A 17,185-nucleotide genomic window follows, 5' to 3' on the forward strand; every position below is an offset into this window, starting at 1 on the left:
AAAAAATATTCTTTGAAATATTAAAATATAAAAATAATATAATTAAAAATATAATTATTTAAATTAAAATATGATATTAAATTAAAAATATACTGTTAACAGTATATTACTTAAGTTAGAGGGGGAGAAAAAATATCTTCTTGGAAATATTAAAATATAATAAATATATAATATAATTAAAAATATAATTATTTAAACTAAAATATGATATTAAATAAAAAATATACTATTAACAATATATTACTTAAAGTTAGAGGGGGGAGAAAAAAATGTTAGTGAGGGAGATAGCAGTAGCGGCGGAGGATTAGTTTAAGATAGTTGTGGCAGTGGCGGAAGCTGTGGACAGTAGAAATAGCAACGAGGAAAGCTGCGAACAATATTAGTGACAACGATGAAAGCTACGGACAGTAACAACGGCAACGATGGAAGCTGCGGACAACAGCAGCGACAGCGATAGAAGCTCCAAAGGGCATCGGTCAGTGGCGGAGGAACCTATGGTCCTCTCCCTCAATAGTGGAAGGAAGCGACAACGGAAGGAAGCTACGAGGGCCATCGGACTTGTCCGTCGACAATAGAGGAAGGCTCGGTCTGCTGCGTCTGTTGTGAAGCCAGTGGCAAAAAGCATCGATAGCGGAGGCAAAAGCAGCACTAGGGTTCCTTGGGGTCACGCGGGCGTGAAGCGTGACTTTTGAGGTAAGAAACTACAAACCGAACCAGCCTTAAACCAGTTCGATTCGCGTAATTGAATCAAGCACTCGCCCGAAGCGCCCAGTGCCTGCGTTCAGGCGAGCGCCCAGGCGACACCTCATTGAAGCGCGCCGCCTGGTGCACACACGAGGCACTCAGGCCTCGCCTCACCCGAGAGCTTAGGCAAGTGCCCGAACGCCTATTTAAATCATTGGAACAAAGTAGGAAAATAGAGAGAAAAAGACGGAAAGAGAAAGAAAGAGAAACATGTGATAAGCGAGGAGAGTAAGAGACTAAAGAAGATGTAATTCTTTTCATTCAAATTTGAAGTACTTGATCCATTGACATGTTCCATTATTTATAGGGATTTAGGAGCCTTGATACAATTAATGAAAATAATTCCCAAAAGTAATCTCCTAGAGAATTAGTATGCTTCTTAAAAATTCAAAATGTGACTTCTAGAATACCTAAATAGTAAATGAGTGCAATAAATATAAAAGGAGTCCCTAGAAAGATCAAAAGACATTTTTTTAATTTTCAACACAACTCTTAGAATTTCTAGGTCAACTAATTGATGACTTTTTGTTAATATCTTTGCCTAGAATAAACTTTTCTGAAATCCTTTGTAAATCTAGATAGTTCTCCATCATTCTCCCTCGATGGAAAAGAACTCAACTTCACTTTACAAGGTACTAATCCAATAAGTTTATTCACAAAGTTCCTCTAAAGTAATCCAAGTGGCATCGGAAGCTAGACGATCATGTCACTTGACAAGAAAGTGTTGAATAATGTTAGTAGTAGACATAACAAGATGGTCATCAAGAATAACATTTACATCATCCTTGTGTTGTGGGAGAATCAATGCTTCGGGAGGATTGTCACCTGTAGGAACATCGGTAGACAAAGGAGGCTCAAAAGTATCATGTTATGGAGTATATTCTCCACATTGAAAACTGAACTAATATTTAAGTCGGAAGGCAAATCAAGCATATATGCATTAGATTCCAGTTTTTGGTTAATGAGGAAAGGACCAATGGCTCGATCATGAAAGTTTTTGAATGAGTTTTAGGGAATCTCTCAAGTCGAATGTGAACCAAGACATAATCACCAACTTGAAACTCCTGAGTTCTACAGTGTGCATTAGTAGCAAGTTTGTAACTTTCATTACTTAGGACAAGTTTAAGTCGAATCTTAGCATGCAAATCATGAATATACTGAGTGAAGGAGTGAGTTGGTTCTAAGGTATGATAGTCAAGTAGAATGGTTGCAAGGTCAATAGCATGTTGGATTTCTTATAAGGGTGACAACTCACTAGGTAATTCCAAGGGCATGACACCAGAAAATTCATCTAATATAGATTTAACCTTAGGATTTAGGCTAGAAATAGTGCAAGGACTAGAAATTTTTTTAACAATGATGGTCACACAAAATTTATTGTCTAGGGTCTCTATTTCAAAAGATTTAAGATCCAATAAGTGGAGTCCCTTGGTGGTTGAGGCTTGTGGAAAAGACTTGGTAGTTCCCTATTTGACCTTTTGCTAGTCGCAGCATGATGTTTTGTTTTTGTATGTAAAGGCATAGGTGTTTTCTCTTCCATGATTGGTAACATTAAGGTCATGCAACCAAGGCCGACCTAAAAGAATATGGGCAACATCCATTGGTAGGATGCCACAATAGATCTCATCTAGGTAATCGCTCATTTTGATTGGTACCAGGCATCTTTTGATCATGAGTAAAATGATTTTATCAACCCAAGCTACTTTAAATGGGGTTGGATGTGACTCTACCTTAAGGTTTAGTCTGTTGATAGCAAATTTTGAGACTACATTCATAGTTCTACCCCCATCAATAACCAATATACAAGTTCTTTCCCCGCTTCGAATGAAAGTATGGAAGATACTTATCCTCTTCCATTCATTGGAATCACTAGCAGTAAAGAGAATAATGCAAATAACATTAACATAGCATCTTCAATTTCTAGTTCATTTTTGTCACCTGAGTAGGCTTCGGATTCAATTACTTAGTCTGCTTCTTCGATTTGATCATCTAGTTCTTGTTTTAAGCTAAGGATACGTTGAGGACAACAAGAGGCAATGTGAACTCTATTATGACAATAATGACATTAGAATGAAGACAAACTCGTTTGAGAATCAATAGTTGAACGAGTTAGACGATTCATGGTTGGTCAAGGATTAATGCTAGTTGTGGGGATTTTTGACTTAACAGAGCCACTACTTAGAGTAGATTGGGTAATAGTTCTATTTTCAAGAGACTGAGAAGATGCTCGACGAATCAGATGAAGTTTGATGTACTTTACAATCTCAAGAGTTCATCGGGAAGCTTCCTCCATAGTGTTGGGGAAACTAAGGGAGACTTCCTGTTAGATGTCAAACCTCAACCTATTAACAAATCTTCGAACAGTGATGATTTAGTCATATTCTATTTCACACCTAAGTAAAAATTCCTCAAATAGGGCCAAATACTCAATCACACTAGAATTCGACTGTTTAAGGTTTAATAATTGTTCAACCAGTTGGCTTCGAAAGTAGGTTGGTAAATATTTTTCCTTAAGTTTTTATTTCATGACTTCCTATTAAGTGATGGGTGGCTCTCAACGATGTTTGAGATTACATTAGACATGTTGCCAATATTTCCCAACGGACCCTACTAATTTTATTTTTGCAAATCGTACATATTCAATATCAATCGTTCTGTATCACTCAAAAGTAGTCTTCCATGCTATCTAACCAATCAACATACACTTTTGAGTCAAACCTACCATCAAAGTCCAACACTTTCACTTAGACTCTTTTAGCCATTTCTCTCAGATTGTCAGCAAATCGAACTTGTTGGCCAATTACTAGGGTTTGTGAATTTCTAGTAGGTTCTAGGAATTCATTACTAAGGTAAAAGGTTTGGTCATCAGGAATTGTTGGAGAATGATTATGAACTAGTGCCCTATAGGTGGACCTAGGATTTATTCGAAGTGGGACTTGGAGAGTAGGTAAAATTCCTTGATTTGAAGCTATGGATTGTGGAGAATGGACATGTTGCCTAACCGACTCATCAACCTCCTCATTCATGGATAGTTTTTCAAGATGTTCGAGAGCTCTTAGGACTTAAGTCATTTGGTCACATAATTGGTTTAACATTGTGTCATGATTTGTTAGCTTGGTCCTAAGGGTGTCTACCCCACTGTATTGGTTTGGAGATTTATCAAGATTAGTTTAGTTTTCACCTCGCCTAGTCATGATTCTAATACTATCAACAAATTACCTTCTGATAATGAGGTTGTTAGTTATTGCAATGCACAAGATAGAAATACAATTTCAAATGCTTCTCACTTTTTTTTCTCACTTTTTATTTTTATTTTTATTTTTTTGACAACTTTCAAGGGTTCAAATTTTAGTGGTATTGTAGTTGTAGCTAAATAGTAGTAAAGTTATCAAAATTTTACCCGACACTAAGAGTTATGTGGTCCGTCAATTTTGTAAGGACAGTCGCCCCAAAGTCCAACTCCACACGTAAGGGGTTAAAGTTGGAGGTACAAGAATCCTTGAGTGTTGATCAAAGCTTTTGTTGCTAGTTAGAACACAATGGAGTACAGGGCAGTTTTTTTTATGGACTCTAATACCAAACTAATGTAGAATAGAATAGGAAAATAGAGAGAAAGAGAGAGGAAGAGAAAGAAAAAGAAGTGTGAAATAAGAGAGAAGAGTAAGAGACTAGAGAAGATGCAATTCTTTTCATTCAAATCCGAAGTACTTGATCCATTGACAAGCTCCATTATTTATAGGGGTTTAGGAGCTTTGGTACAATTAATGGAGATGATGATTCCCGAGAGTAATCTCCTAGGGAATCAGTATACTTTTTTAGAAATTCAAAATGTGACTGCTAGGATACCTAAATTGTAAAAGTGCACTTAATACAAAAGGAGTCCCTAGAAAGACCAAAAGACCTTTTTTAATTTATAACACAACTCTTAGAATTTTTAGGCCAACTAATTGATGACTTTTTGTTAATTTCTTTGCCTAGAATACACTTTTCTAAAATCTCTTGTAAAACTAGATGGTTCTCCATCATATGTTACAGCCACACAAATCCCAAATGATTTGATCCCTCAAAGGCATGAGAGGGACATGAGTCCGATTGCCTTGTGATAGGTAATTATTATTGTTTGAGGCCATTGGGCGACCTGTCAACTTTCTAAAAGTTTCTATCTTAGCCACAGCACTCCTTTGAACTTGCCTGTGGAGAATGGAACCTTGGAACTCATAGAATAAGGTTATTGCTTACCTTTTTAATCCAGCCAATGAAATAGGGATTGGGATGCTTCTCAACTGGCAACTGCAAGTTCCCAAGAACTTCACCACTAAGATATTTACAAGTTACAACTACCATGAGTTATTACAAGACTAAAGTGTTGGTTTTTAGTTGTAACATAGTTTGTGTTGCTAGGTGTAATCCAATTCCTCATCCCATAAGCCTAGGAGTCCTCCTTGTACTCCTTGTCTCCATCGAGTCCATGGAGGTACCTTCTTCATTTTCTTGTTCTTCTCTATGTACAATCATCTTGACCCACTTTCATTATGAGAAATAACTAGTCCATGTCTGTTTCATTACCTTTCAAGCATTTGATTGGGACTAGTCTAGCACAAGGGCATAAAACCTCAGTCGTTGTTATGTCTTGGGTGACTTTAGTAGGTCTTAATAAGGGGATCTCAACTACAGTGTCCCTTCAGTTTGTCAATCATCCTGCTGGGTGATGATGCATCTTAGATTTGTTATTAATCCTCTCTTATAGCTTCATCTTTGCCTTTATTGCCACATTCCCTGCCTCTGAGAACTTCAATAACATCTACACCCAATCCAATCTCTTATTAGAGTCCTCAACCAAATTAGATACTTTACCAGTTGCTGAACCTCGGTCATTAATGGATGATTACATCATTTAGCAAATCTAAGGAACACCCCTTGAAATCATGGATGTGCTTCTACCATGCAGCACACTCTTGATACTATTGGAATAAACATTGGTCATAATCTAAAAGGAGAATTCTTACATCAGTAGTTGTTCTATATAATGTGATGTTTAAATAAGATCCTGCCCTTTCTCCTCTAGATCTCCTTCACAACTATCCCAGCATGCAGAAGCATAACCTTATAATCTATATGCAACCAACTTAACCTTTCTATCTTCAGGAACTTATCAAGGAAACATTCAATAATCAAATAACCTTTCCATCAAATATTTCTTTTGCAAAAATACATTTATTTTTCATCTCATTCTTTAAATTCTTCACAATTCACATAACACTATACTGTATCACTCTCCAATGTAGTACATAGTTAATGGAGAAAGAATTAGGGTTGTGCACAAAAGACTTAGAACAGAAAAGACTTAGAAGGAAAAGAGAAATTTTGAAAGATTTCTACTTACCAAAAAAAAGAAATTTTGAAAGATTTCAATTGTGAACATTCCTTAAGACATCATTACACAATTCATATGTCTCTAAACAACAAAACCAAAAAATAATAGAAGAAAAATCAGAAGAAAATACTAGGAAAGGCATACGATTAGCTTGGAAACATGTTTAGCTTAAATTAGCTAGCATAAAACCTGTGTCAATTTTTGTGCAAAGTGTTGCATATAACATGCGGTAAAATACTGCTAAACAGAAGGCAATTATTGATGCCGCACACAATGATTAAATGTATAATACATAACAAGATAAGAAGCAATCAAATGGACTCATTGAATTTGTCATTATCATTTCAGTATCCTCCTATTATGCAGCAACAGAATGTGCTATTACTAGATCATCTTCAGGTAAGTTAGAAGATATTTACTTCCCATTCTACAGTTTTTTTCCTTTTCTTTGGCTGCAAGATATGTGGCACAACCTGCCTTCTCAACTTAAAATCATAGGTGATAAGGCAATTTGTTAGAAGGACATTCTATTTACTCCAATAAATATCTCATTTTAGCACAAATGAACTTAGAGGCAATAAGAGTGCTAACTTCTAAATTGTTGTAAGGTCTGAGACAAAAGAAAAAATAATTGCTGAAGAGGCCAGTATAATGGTTACTACTCATGCTTTGGTTGAAGTCTTTACTGATATGTAGAAACTATGACATCACAATTAGTACACAATTACCATCTCACAAGAGAACTCCTCAGCTGAAATAGCAAATTTCCCACTAAAATTCTTCTTTCGCAATGTTACTCTTGGACAGAATGAACTCAGTTTGTTGGAAGAAGAGGAGCTTTTGAATTCACTGCATTTTAAAATAATCCTTAGACAATGAATAGCTCATGCATATTGAAGAAACAGCCAAATCAAAATAAATATACCTGTATATTAGACCTGATGTTTTCAACGTTATTGAAATTTCCTTTCCCTTCTTTGATTTCAAATCTTGAATGATATCTTGATCAAAGCATGAAGCAAAGCAAATCTGCAGGTGAGCATTTAATATATTCTGATAAAGAATCCACAAGCAGCTAATGTCACAATTAAAGTTTTGTGTATCTGACACATGAAAAAACTTGGATTTTACTGTCAAGATGAAACCTTATTATTCCTTGCTCTAATGGCAACATGTGAAAGAACATCAGGCATATCAGGTGTCAATACACCAACAACTCCATATGGAATCTCTTCCTCACCGGTTACCCGGTTTGATATTAAAATTGTAGGCCTATTGAAGACTTTGCTCTGAACTTCTATCAGCTTATTTACACAATCTACAAAACCACATACTTCCACTGGACTGATTATCTGCCAACTGCCAGAAAAAAGTTAAAACATTTCAATTTGGATGCAGCAAAGGAACCCAATCTATAACAACAATATGGTTTGACTTAGTCATTTACCTGCCTAAGTTTGCTATATTTCGAAGAATGGGACTTAAATGATTAACGAGTATTGCAAGGGTTGCTCCACATCCTGTCCTAATTAGTTCCTCTGTAAAGCTGGCAACCTGAGTTAAGAAACTCAAGTATAAAGCTAACTAAATAGTAGAGAGAGCAATGTTTTATTAATAATGTGTGCATTAGTTTGTAAACAAATAAAGACTACATTATTCTTACTGATGGGCCATACAGATCATTGAAGGACATGAAATAAATCTCAAGCATTGGACTACTGGTTCACCAATGAAAAACCTGAGAAAGTACCTTGCATCCACATTCTGGATGCTACGACACAACATAGATAACAACTGACACCAATTGAAGCCTCTCTAGCATGATTCAAAAATGACATTCCTCTTGTTCATTACATTTTGTCGAAAAGACAGTAATTGTGTTTCATGCCTAGGATTTCTACCTCTCTATCAGCACAATGGCCAAGTGGGTAGCATATCTGAAATTGCAAAGTTTCTCTGTGTATGCTTGCTTGTGGAAGGGAACTATCTTTTTCAACTACCTCCAAAAAGGATTTGGCAGGTTCTTTAATTTTTTCCTGCTTTTTTTTATTTTTGGTTGACATGAGGTACCATTCTAAATATGCAGGAAGCACATCACTTGGAAATCATAAGGGCACAATAGGAACTATCATAGTTTCATCCATTGGAGCCATAATGAGAAAACCAAAACACTATGCAGAGTCAAGTGTCCCATCATACTAGGTGAGTTAAATTTCTCATCAGGAAATGCATAGTCAATAACTTCCATAAACAGAGTTTTATCAGAAAATCAAATACACAAACTTTAAAAAACTTAGCATTAATTAATTCATAACGAGAAGAAAGTAGCTAAACAATGTAAATCTGGAAACATACAGCACAAGTCTCCACTCTGAGCAATTTTCCTAGATATTCTGCAGTTGGCTGTATCATTTTCAGGTAATATTGAGCCTTATCAGCTAGTGCAAGCTGCATTCTGTCAAGAACAGCTTTTGTTTGCAGAGACCACTGTTGATCATTGGGCTTGAATAAGTTACAGACACGGTACCAGTCCTTGAAGAAAAACAATCCAGAATTAGTTGAAAATATAGAATAGAGTTTTTTGTGAATTTAAGTGCATAACCTTAGTGCTTTTACCATTTTACGTATATGACGCATCAAGGCAGGAATAGAAATAAGAAGCAAGTTACAAAATTGATAAAAGATACTATGACATATTATGTTCTTTCATACCTTGGTGATAAAAATGAGTTCTTCATTGTTAACTGTTGACAGGCACAAGTTTTCTAACATCAAAGACACCATAGACATTATTCCCTACAGATGGCCATCTTTCATATTAATGATTTATGGATAAAAAGCAAATATTGAAACCATATATCCTACTTTACTAGTTACCTGTATAGGTGCTTTCTTAAGTTCACTAAAGCTCTTCTCCATACATGTTTTAAGAGCTAACTCCAAAGCAAGGTCAAGGTAAATAAAATATTTCAACCTTCTAGTAGTGCCAAAAAGTAATCCACGAAGTTCAATACGTGCCTCTAACAATTTCTGGCAATGAACTATCCATGAATTAGAAATTCACTAGAAATATAAAGGGAAAAATAGCTAATAAGGAATTCTTACAACCTCCATAAAAGGAACAATATTCTTATCTCCTGCATGTGATTGGATGAAATTCAAGGACTCCTGCCACACAAAATCTGAGTTACTTGATATACAACTTTCAACTAGCAAAACAAGTAAATGCATTGAATGCTCAACAAAAGGATCCAGAAAACTGTCTTTCAATCCAATTGACTCGATGGATAAAATGACTGTGAAATACTCTCGGCACCTTTAACTTTAATGAAAAATAGCCATCAGAATGGCCATTGCCTGTGTTCATAAAGCCGTAATTCTGTCATAATTTTAAGAAACAACATGAGATTGGAAGGTAATAAATTGCATGATAAATAATGAGAGCTGAGATGATTCATTTGTGACAATCAGGAAGCTTACCTCATTCAAGTGTGCTAAGCAAGTTGCAATTGCAGATTCAAGATCATCTCCAGAATGAACAGCCTATGGAAGTATGATAAAATGAGATATAAACACTTTTCCAAATATAAACAAAGTACATTCTGAAATATTCTATAATTCAAAGATGACAAAAACCAAGGTTCATCGTACCGCCACATATCGCTCGGTATAGGCGGTATGTGCCGGTCTGATAAGGGACCAGTATGGATGGTACATATTGGTCTATTGATACGTTCTACCATATCATGTCTTGATATATCGGTATGTACCATACTAATCAGTACACTGGTATGGACCGGAAAGACGAACCATAGTAGAAACAATATTTGGATACTATATTAAACACACCGTCAAATGAAGATAAGTTAGCAGGTATACTTTTTCTTGGAAACTACCACAAACACAACTTCTATTTATATATTAAACATCAAAACTTGTGTTCAAGGCAATTACACAAAACAAAAATGTGGTTAAAGAGTAACAATTATTGTGCAGCTGACAACAGCACAAAAGCAGTTCAGAAGCAAAGCAATCACTAAGATAAACCTAAGCTACTCATACATACACTAGTTTGCTAGTAGTTCTAGGCTTCTAGCTACCCAAGTGTTTGATTAAGTAATTGTACCAAACTAGCAAATAAGGTGTTCATGTGATTAATGCCATTGATATATCCTTGGTCCAACAAAATCTATGAAATAAATCAAATTCAGTTTCATACAGCAATGACAAAGTATTTAAAACAAACCTTAAGAGTCTTCAAGTACTCTGAAAGATCATGAATAAGCCCTTGCTTTTTATCAGCTCTGAAGTGAGGCTCTGAAACAATGGGCCTATCATAACTGGCTAGAATGGCTTTAGTCAAACCATTTGAATTTAGTGTTCTCCAGTAAATACTTATATCAAAGTTACTTTTAACATAATCCAGTAGGGCCTGATCAAAATAATACAAAACATTGACTAAGTCAATGAAAGAATTTAAAGAAAAAAAAATGAGTAAGAGGCTTGCCTGGCATATGATGACATCATCTGGGCTACTATTATTATGCAGTTTTTGGTGCCATTCCTCCATCATACCTCCCTTGCAGTCATTATTCCTCTATACCAAAATACCAAATGGAAGTGAACAGAGTATAAACAGGGCACAAGATGTTTATTTATGAGTTATTTGAGTACATATTACAAGTTTCCCACCTGTAAAATCAGTATTTCATCTCGGATTCGTTGACCAACATCACCTTGACCACCACGACCTACAGTTGCCATTATTAATCTCAAATTTTCTCGATCATCTTTTTGGTCCTGATATGTTCTTTGCAGTAAATCAGTAAAGTTATCTTGAGCTGCACTTATTTCTCTGCAGAATTAAGACAAGTTATGTTTTTGTAGCCAACATGACAATTCTACTCTTGCATATGTAAATATGTTGAGCATCGACTAATAAAGGGAAACAAACTAATTTTCAATTGTGAATGTTGTTGTCTTATTTTATGGCACCAGCATCATCACCCAAGCCCTTTTCCATTGATTGTCTTAGTTATAAAAATCAAAAAATTTATGCCTGGTAAAAATTTAAACTTCCTCAGATTGGCAACAAGGTTTTAACCAAGGAAAACTCATAAGATTGGTCAATAGGTATATTTATCTTCTAGTGGCAGTTTTAGCTCATGCAACCAAGGACCAAGCATACAGTTCTTCTAGACATGTAAATAAGTTCAGAGAATGCAGCAGTGGCTAGGTCTGCTAACATAGAGCAATGTATATCTTAGAGGGACTAGAATGCCCAAAGGTAACGTATGCAACCACTATATGTAGCTGATGCCTGTATTGCAAATGAAAATTGAGGCAAAAAGTTTTATGGGCAATACCAATTCCACCTTCTTTCTTGTCTCATTTCCCTTGTTTTGATGTTAATCTATCTCATAAAAAATCAAAATGATGCTTCAAAAAGTTTATTTTAGATACTGTATCTAACAATTTTAGTTTCAGGGTGTTCAAGTTTGTCCTCTCGTCAAGTTAGGAATACAAACATCAAATCATGGCAAGGAAAAAACATGCCTTTGTATTGGCTAAAGCAACAAGGGGCACACATTTTTCATCTCCAGATATGCAGCACATGTTTCATCTGGAGATACTAACTCCATGATGACAAAAAACATCTACAGCCAATTAGTAATTCATAAGTGACCTATCCACAAGTACCCATCATTACAGTTTCTCTAAGCTTTCTTATCCAATAGTGCATCGTTTTATTTTCTTTGGACTATGTACAACTAATTAGCAATTTATAAGTGACCATATGATCAGACAATTATTTTTTCAAAATGGAACTGACTGAACGAACTGGAACGACCATCAACCAGACCTTCACCCGGTCCATGATCAGTTGTATATAGATTGAACAGGTATGGACCTGTCAAGTCGATGGGTAACAATAAAATATATACAACAAATATGCAAGGAAGGGAAAAATGTTGTCACAAACCGTGGTTTCACATTGTAATTTTTGTTCCAACAAAGCTGTCTGCATGCCATGAACCTCAACCAAACCAGCATCCCAATAAGACCTAGCTCCCTTTCATGTCGACAACGCTCCATCAACTCTGTTGCAATGTTGAATCTGCTTAAGATATTGGAATCCATCAGCAGTCAAAATTCTGTTAAATTTAGCCTTTCGAAAAGTACTCTATAAATTCTTTTTCCACAATAATAGTCAAATAATAAATGTTCAGATCAGTAATCTATGGTTGAGAATTGCCTACAACTCCAATTTTTGAGGTTACCTGTGCATTAATGATCTCTCAGCATCCTTCTCTCTCTGAGCTATTTCATCAAGTAGCCATTTGCAAATTTCAATCTTGTTGCCTTCACCCTGCTATATAATATGACTCCAGAATTAAAGAAATTCAGCAAAAATGAAACTGCAGAACAGGAGACCTAAGTGTAGGACTTGTCAAAACTAAGAAGCCTTCAATTGATATTCATATTAAAAACATAAACAAAATCTTCAAGCAAAATTCTAAGACAGACTAGTGGAAAAAATAATATATGGAAACTAAAGGAGCAGGTGTATTGAAAGCCATATACTGATAGAGAAAATAAAACATTAGACTGCCTCTGATACAAATTCTATTAGATTTTTTCATGATGAAATTTGTAGAATCAAATTATAGCAAGGCAGAAGAAACCTATAAATTATTAATATAAAAGTAACCTTTTCGCCTGCTTGTTCCAATGATTTCAAGCCTATATAGAAATTTGAACCATTGTTCTTTAACCAAGACCCACCAGACCATAACACAAACTGCACACCTAGAAGATGCCTTCCTCTGAGGTTGATGTCCACGTACTGCACAAAAACAAAATTTAAGGATGAAGTATTAGATAAATATTAAACGTGGTCAAGTTGGCTTAGATTAGTTTCTGTGAGGGCCTACATTAAAATCAAATGATGGCTGAGTGGACTAGGATCTTTACATCATGGTACCAACTCCAACAATTATTATTTCAATGCAGTAATTGGACATTATGTTAGTGCGTCACCACTATTCAGTGCATGTTACGTTCCATGAATGTTGTTATCCCTCTGCAATACTAGATCCATTTTAATTTGCCATTTGGACACAATCCATTGTCTGTCTTGAAATACTTAGTTGTCTTATTACTAGATTATAGTTTGTATGAATAAACAAGAAACTTCACTTACCCTCAATGACATGAATGTACGATACTAACCTTTTCAGTTTTCAAGTGTCATAGCTATAATGAACTTTATATTTTCATTCAATACACAGTTTTGCTATTGTTCATTTTGCAAATCCAAGTGCATATTTCACTGGATATATACATAAGCAGGAATGAAGTGATAATTAGTATGATGCTGGCTGATTATTTTAGGATACAAACACTTAAAGAGTGCTAAGACTAGATATACAAAACACTGATGTTAGCACCTTATTTGTAGCTTATTAGTTGTCATGGCATCTCTAACACAAAATTGATTCTGTGATATGTCAAGAAATTGAATGTTAAGCTAACATTATCTTGCTAAAAGCAACAACTATCTTGCCTGAAACTGTTTTTGTCCATCTGAAATTTCTTTAAAGACAGTCTGGCATGCTCCATTAAGCATCTTCGATCTCTCAGGCAAAATCTCTGGTGGCGGGACCTTGATAAAAATGAACCAGAAATCACAAGACTAGCCTATGATAAAATCCTTAATAAAAAATTTTCAATAAATATGTATTCTAACTTTCTAAGAATTGCAATAATCACATTATACAATAAATCATGTCACTTTCAAGTAAATAAACTAACTTACCAACCATTCTCCTGCTGAAGTTCTTGATACTCCCCAGTGAAGAATTGTATCACCTTTGAGGTTGACAGCAAGAATAATGTGGGACTCACTGCTTACATTTTTCAAGAGGACCTGTAAACACCAAACGGATTAGCAGATAGTGTAAGGAAACAAGACCAGCAAGAGTGATAAGCACTGACCACCAACTCATTGTTTCCGATATTATAAATTTGTCTCATTTTGACGTTGTCTGCCCCCAAAGTCTTCTCGACAAGATTTACTAGAGATGATCGACACAGAGGAGTTCCTTTCATGTGTCCCAAAGATTGCTTAGATAACCACTGGGATACATCATATTGCTTGTGATATACAGCTGCGATTATGGTATTTCCAGGCATCTGTAGTTCTTTAAAACCAGAGACAGTTTGGACATTCTGATTTTTTAGACTGCTTCTAATTTCATCCATAGACATGCCCCTTAATAATTGGTCATTTAGCTCTCTTAAAGCAGTTTCATAGTCTTCCTGCAAGGTTAAACATGCAACTGTCAACACATTCATAGCCAGAAACCACCTTCTTATAGCATCGTCAGAAACTTTGAACGAACTTCAAATTCAAAAGATATTGTGATACTAAAGTATTGAGGAAACTAATCAAGTCCAAAATTCTGTGTTTCTACGTGCCTAACAGACCTCTTTCTCCTGTGGAGAGTTTGTTGGTCTGCCTTTTCTTTCCCAGATTAAGTATGCCTTGTGTTCTATAATATCCTTCGGTATCATAGCACGAGAAGCACAAGCCTCAAACTTTGGTATATTAATCCGGAAGTTCCCTTGGCTTGATTTAAACCTAGAAAAGGTTGAAATAGCAAATAATTAAAGTGCTCAGAAATGTGCTTCATAAAAATGAAATACTACAACTAATTTTTGTACTTAACCATTTATGATGTTTTTCATCCTTCAGAACGTATTCAATCGCATCAAACTTTGGGTCATGCAACTCAATAGTAATTGAGTAGGTTGCTCCCTTCTGAATTTCGATCACAGTTTATCAGAAAAATAAAATGAGATATAAAATAGACATCTCTGGTCGTATCAACCATTGATACAGATATCAAAGTTCCAGTAAGTTACAAGGGGAAACAAGAACCTTTGCAAATGGTGTCTGCAGAGCTTCCCCCTTGTAGATTTTAGACCCTGGAGGATAATGATTGGGAAGAACCCAATGACTACAAGAGGAAAAAAAGATAGTGAACTGTAGCTAGACATTCCCAAATCCAGTGGAAACTGCAGTACGCTAAAACTCACTTTTTTCCACTACAAATGCCTCCCCAGTGAAGAATCAACGGTCTGGAGCAATTCAAGAGCTCGATTGTGGTAATCGAAGAATTGGAATCTCTATTAACATTAGCCTGTCGACAGGAAACAGAGTAGTCAAAATGACACCCGATATCCGATTAATTCTTTCAACAACCTCAATACCTGAAGCTGAATTCCGTCTCCTAGGTCAAATCTATGCACAACAGCTGTCTGTCGACTGCCGACTGGCTTCAAAGACGACATTTTTTACCGGTTTCCGGTAATCAGCTCTGCGCTCACAGGAAAACGTCTCGGCTGAGGCGAAGAGAAAGTGGACGGGGATCGAGGCACCTGGACAATGGTGAGGCGCTTCGAGGAACTAAAAAGGATCGGTAATATGCATATTAGATGCTTCGTTCCACAGCCTTAGAGATGAAAAGTGAGAAGAAAAGAGATAGGGGAATAAAACAATCGGATCACGCACTTGGTGACGATCAAAAGGGGAAAGCAGCGGTCCCGTGTTTATAGAATCGGATTCTTCAATAGGAAGAAGACGCATACTTGGAGAGTGATCGAGATGAGGCATATTGGAAGAGGCGTGTTGGGAGTCGGGGTTCTCAGTAACTCGAGGTTCTGTCGGTGGCGGTGTCTGGAGGGAACAGTATCATTCGAAGGGTCTCGTTGCCGTTTAGATGGCGACTTGAGGGCCCGTTTGTTGCAACGATAGTCAATATTCTCATAAATTTTGAATTTAGAAATTTGAAATATAATTTTTTTAACAAAAATCTTATTTTATGAGAATAATTTTAATTTTTAATTTTTTTAAATTCAAATAGATATTTTACTTTAAAAAATCCAATATTATTTTTTTTACCCATATCCGTTTTTAATGGGGGTATTTTTTTTTACTTGGATAAAAATATCCTCTTGATCATAAATATTATTAAAAAATCTGTAATTTTAAAAATCAATTATTATAAAATTTTCAAAAAAATAATACTAATTGTCTTAGAACCATTTGGATTTTAATATGATTAGTATAACTTTTTTATTTTAAAATTTTTTTGATAATTAATTATCGTTCAAATGAAAAAAGAGCACCTAGTAAAATGCCCAATTCAAATCAAATAAGCATTATTTTGCAATGAAATAATTGTATTTCGAATCATCAAAACCCACTTTGTTCAAATTTATAATTTTTACTTTCCACCACCAACCATGTAGTATTATTTCATTGCAAAGGATAAAAGATGACTTTACTAGCAATACATTTGTTTAGATGACTTAATATATTATGATATAGAATAATGGGGTTATTTACATATTTATGAAATAGTATACTTGTCCTTAAAAAATCTAATGTAAAATATAAACTACATATGATACCTTTATATATTTTCCTTCCGTGACATCCATCAAAAAATTTTAACTATGTGTAACTGTAATAAATAAAAGATATGTAGATACACAAAATACCTCAAATGTTTTTACAGTCACAATGAGTTTTTAAAGGACATTAATTTTATTTAAGTTCAAGTAAAGTCAAATGATAGTTTGTCAACAAAGATTAACCATAATAATATATAATTATTTTAAAAGTTTGATAATAATATATATGCTACACTCAATTTTGAGATATAAATATAAAAATCTCCCTTATTCTGGATATATGTATATATATGTGCAGATTTTTCAATAATAAATTGTGATGCAAAAGCTAAAATAAATAAAATTATGATTACTTTTCAACCATTAGAATAAACTTAATAGTAGTTATAATACTCTTATTAAGTAATTGTAAACATAAAAATCTTAATATACTATTATTGAGCAGAAGACTTTAATGCCAAAATTTGAAATCAAATAACCATAGATCTCTGAATTTATAATGCATACTTTTTTATGCTGCTCAAAAAATATTTTATCTGATTTTCGGGTGTATCGTCGTCAAATCCGAAAGTTGCAGTGATATCG

The 17,185-nt window shown here is 35.0% G+C and overlaps 1 protein-coding gene across 9 annotated transcripts in view; it reads right to left on the reverse strand.

Moving 5' to 3' along the window:
• Nucleotides 1-15,853, reverse strand: part of LOC135583718 (alpha-glucan water dikinase 2-like) — a 30,008-nt gene extending 14,155 nt beyond the window's left edge. For 3 of the 9 annotated variants that reach the window (XR_010501368.1, XM_065168344.1, XM_065168340.1), the window contains exons 1-25: nucleotides 15,696-15,853; nucleotides 15,395-15,590; nucleotides 15,221-15,324; nucleotides 15,063-15,141; nucleotides 14,851-14,942; nucleotides 14,609-14,762; nucleotides 14,117-14,440; nucleotides 13,938-14,048; nucleotides 13,686-13,784; nucleotides 12,831-12,965; nucleotides 12,400-12,491; nucleotides 12,102-12,236; nucleotides 10,811-10,973; nucleotides 10,626-10,715; nucleotides 10,365-10,550; nucleotides 9,599-9,661; nucleotides 9,435-9,497; nucleotides 9,227-9,286; nucleotides 8,996-9,148; nucleotides 8,831-8,914; nucleotides 8,474-8,650; nucleotides 7,566-7,672; nucleotides 7,264-7,477; nucleotides 7,044-7,147; nucleotides 6,847-6,967 (exon numbers count right to left, since the gene is read on the reverse strand). Coding sequence is in view for 8 of the 9 variants with exons in the window: in XM_065168344.1 (XP_065024416.1) it covers nucleotides 6,847-6,967; nucleotides 7,044-7,147; nucleotides 7,264-7,477; nucleotides 7,566-7,672; nucleotides 8,474-8,650; nucleotides 8,831-8,914; nucleotides 8,996-9,148; nucleotides 9,227-9,286; nucleotides 9,435-9,497; nucleotides 9,599-9,661; nucleotides 10,365-10,550; nucleotides 10,626-10,715; nucleotides 10,811-10,973; nucleotides 12,102-12,236; nucleotides 12,400-12,491; nucleotides 12,831-12,965; nucleotides 13,686-13,784; nucleotides 13,938-14,048; nucleotides 14,117-14,440; nucleotides 14,609-14,762; nucleotides 14,851-14,942; nucleotides 15,063-15,141; nucleotides 15,221-15,324; nucleotides 15,395-15,475 (2,991 nt within the window). In the remaining variant the exon portion in view is untranslated. The other 6 variants (XM_065168342.1, XM_065168343.1, XM_065168341.1 and 3 more) reach the window with 6 other exon arrangements.
• Between the last annotated feature and the right edge of the window lie 1,332 nt (nucleotides 15,854-17,185).

The sequence above is a fragment of the Musa acuminata genome, chromosome BXJ3-9, assembly GCF_036884655.1.
Source record: "Musa acuminata AAA Group cultivar baxijiao chromosome BXJ3-9, Cavendish_Baxijiao_AAA, whole genome shotgun sequence".
NCBI lineage: Eukaryota > Viridiplantae > Streptophyta > Magnoliopsida > Zingiberales > Musaceae > Musa > Musa acuminata.